A 3359-nucleotide genomic window follows, 5' to 3' on the forward strand; every position below is an offset into this window, starting at 1 on the left:
GAAAGTTCCAGTGTAGTAGCTTGCACCACTAATACTGGTAGAAACTGTTCTGAAGAAGCAACAAAGATAGATAAATGCCTTGACCTTGCCATATAAAAACTGAAAATATCTAGCAATTTACATAATATGAAAGATGCCCAAATGAATGAGTTTTTGAAGTATATAATCAAAGAAGTCAACCTTCTTCATGAATAACATCATTGACACTTGTCCTATAGCAAAAGTCTTTGAGCATATAGTTGTTCCAGTTTTTCAATATCTTTATAGCTTATATAATAACAGCTAATTGTACAAACGGAACAATTTTTTGTGGATGATTTCCATGGATGAAAAAACATTTTCTGGATGATGTTCCCTGAAATTTTGTAATGGAGCTGGTTAGAACCATGCCCCCCAAATTATACTTAGGTGTGGGACCTGTGCTTTGCACGATTTTTAAAAAATTTAAAGTGAGAAAAAATAACAAAAGACAAAAGTGAAAAAAAAGAAACGTGTTGCTCTGGGACAATTTATATATATTTAAGTACATTGAACAGTGCTGATTTCAAAAGATGCAAGATTCATATTACCTCATTCTTGTGAGTTCCTCCTCCTCTCTGCTATCACAATCATGATCGCAGCCAGAGAAGGCCAACATGTCCATCTCATATCTAAGATGTAGGCATTAAACATCACAACCAACTCCATAAGTTACTTCCCAGTATCTCATTGAGCACATACTTAACAAAAGGGAAAAAAGAACTACAAAGAGATCTAAAGCCCAAATTCAAATCATTGATACAGAATAAGACTACCTTCTAACAATACAGATTTTCATAGTCAGAGGATATCATCATAAGCAACAATTTCTCTGCCCTTGAAAGACACTTCTAAAACTGAGCTACCTGAGCTATCCTTGCTACGTTTGGTATTCCCTATGGGTGAAGCAAGTCTGTTACCTCTTCCATGCTTGCTCAAAGGTACCTCAGCACGCACAAGCTTTGACATAGAACCTTTGTTCCTGCTATTACCAACTCCTTCCCTCCACATGGCTAGAGGGTATGTTGCCCACAACACCTGGACCTGTTAAACACAACAATCTCTTTCAAACTTACCTTATAAATCTATTTACAATATATTTAAAACAATGATCCGAAAATGAACACATGTTAGTTCCTCATCACTCTTGTTTCCCGTGCATTTCTCCTCACTCCAGCAGCAGGAATTCATGTAACCACTATGTGCATATTAGAATATCGGTTGGACGACCTCAAAAATTCCTTTACTTCTAAAGCAAGGAATTCTTCTTTTTCCATTTTTTGGTTCAAAATTGATTTTAAATTAAAATAGTTTCAAATAGCTTTTGCCTTAGGTATAAAGGTAACTCACTTCACTACCAAATCTATCTACTTGTTATATATTAAAACAATAATCATTCCGATTGAACATGTGTCATCACTCCTGATTCCCGCGCATTTCTCCTCACCCTAGCAAGAATTCATGTAAAATTTATGTGCATGTTTGAATATCAGTTGGAGGACCAAAAAAATTATTTAGCTCCTAAAGCAACAAATTCTTCCTTTTACATTATGTGTTTTAGAATTTGGGAATATACAATGAAATTTTCGAAAACACTATTTCCACTTTTATTCAAACATAACCTACCCTGTTGAGAAACTCTTAAATTAAATTTTGCTTCAAAATAGATTTTGAATAAAAACAGTTTCAAATAGCTTTTGTCTTGATAAAAACGTAACTCCACTAACAAATCAATTTTACTTACAAATTAATCAATTTTAACTCAAATACGTTCACCCAAACACAAAAGTTAAAATTTTACCAAAATTCTAAACTATTGGTACAAAATATGTCAAATTTGTTCAATTTTCAGCCCTTATAATTGTTGCTTCAAACTCAAAGCTTCCAAATTTTATCTAGTTCCAAACTAATAAGCTGAATATTCGTCAATTGCGTTCAGTTTCAAACTTCACCATCATCATCTTCAAAACTTTAGTCAAAATTCTAAACATTCAATATCAAAACATGAGTTCTGAAACCCTAAATGTGAGAGAGAGAAAGGGGAAAAAGTAAGCACCGTTTTAGAGTTAACGGTGATTCCGAAGGTGGGGTCGAGGCCGGCGACGATGGCAGCGTCCGCGGAGTCCTTGGTCCGGTAGGTGATGTATCTGACGGCGTCGCGGTCGACCTGACAAATAACACCAACAACAAAAACCAATCACAATGGATTCATATATGATTTAGGTATAATTTGTGCATGTGTATAATTAAACATTGAATATTTCATCCTCTTCCTTGATGTAGTTCTCTCTTTTGAAGTTTGGTTTTGGAGAAGGAAGAACATGCTTCTGGAACCCTACCCCAACCCTAACTTTGGAGGCTAAATTTTATAGTTTAAAGCCAAGCCCAGAAAGGGAAACTCGGTTGAGTGCAGGAACGACGGCGAGATAAAGCATGGCTACCCAACCCATCCTCAAAGCCAAATCAAAATCGTAAAAACAAAAAATAGAATGAAGATGAGAACAGAAGCAAAAACAGAAAATGCTCAGGCTTTGTGTAAAGAAGAGATGAAGAGAGAGGAAACATTTCAACATGGCAGAAAAAAGGAAACACAGCAGGCAGGTGACACAAAACCAAGCCAAAGTTGGACAAAACAAAGGAACAGGTGGCACAAAACAAGGAACATGTGGCACAAAACCAAGCCAAAGCTGGAGGGTTATAAAATGACCAAAAAATCAAGAAAATGAACAGATGTCAACACCTCAACCATGGACATTTTAGTATATTCATCATACTCCAACTTTAGTATATAAATATTGATGATATGTGACTTAGTTTACCATTTCCAACAACCATGTATCTTGCAAAAAAAAACATAAGATAACTGCCTGTCTTTTTGCCTACATAATTTAATGCAACTAGTGTCTCCGTCTTTTATTTGAGAATGCTTATCCGCTTAATATGATTATATGAGTCTTTCTTGTAAAAGCCAAGATTTAAATGCCTATCCTTTTTATCTATCATGTAACCCATTATCTGGCAGGTTCTTACACCTTGCACATACAATCAATCCACCTGAGCCTTGTCTGCATTAGTCAATTCATGGTGTGAACGAATAAAGGGCTCAAAATATGATTGACACAAATCATGGCTACGGGTCTCCGTAAATGACACAATTATCCACCTGGACATTTTTTATCCAACTTTACACGTAGTTTGACATTGCAATTTGTATGAGTGAGAAGTTTCTGTTCCTTTTTTCTATCATCCTTGATCAAGTGCTTTTTGTCCCTCAATCCTTCTTTGTTACATAACACATGCATTTTAATATTACCACTCTCGTTGTGGTCTTTGTGCCTTTT

At 35.5% G+C, this 3359-nt stretch overlaps 1 protein-coding gene across 1 annotated transcript; it reads right to left on the reverse strand.

The window, feature by feature from the left end:
* Positions 1 to 664: 664 nt before the first annotated feature.
* LOC121173141 (uncharacterized protein At1g27050-like) lies at positions 665 to 2468 on the reverse strand. Its single transcript, XM_041007197.1, has 3 exons — positions 2418 to 2468; positions 2075 to 2185; positions 665 to 1062 (listed from the first exon to the last, which is right to left on the reverse strand). The coding sequence occupies exons 1-3, from the start codon at positions 2466 to 2468 to the stop codon at positions 820 to 822; spliced, it is 405 nt and encodes a 134-aa protein (XP_040863131.1). The 3' UTR covers positions 665 to 819.
* Between the last annotated feature and the right edge of the window lie 891 nt (positions 2469 to 3359).

Source organism: Glycine max, chromosome 12, assembly GCF_000004515.6.
Source record: "Glycine max cultivar Williams 82 chromosome 12, Glycine_max_v4.0, whole genome shotgun sequence".
Classification (NCBI taxonomy): domain Eukaryota; kingdom Viridiplantae; phylum Streptophyta; class Magnoliopsida; order Fabales; family Fabaceae; genus Glycine; species Glycine max.

Coding starts and splice junctions, on each gene's coding strand:
- LOC121173141 (XM_041007197.1), bottom strand. CDS start 2,468: ATGGGTTGGGTAGCCATGCTTTATCTCGCCGTCGTTCCTGCACTCAAC. Junction 2,186..2,417: donor TCGTTCCTGCACTCAACCGA/GTTTCCCTTTCT, acceptor GTTATTTGTCAG/GTCGACCGCGACGCCGTCAG. Junction 1,063..2,074: donor TCACCGTTAACTCTAAAACG/GTGCTTACTTTT, acceptor TGTGTTTAACAG/GTCCAGGTGTTGTGGGCAAC.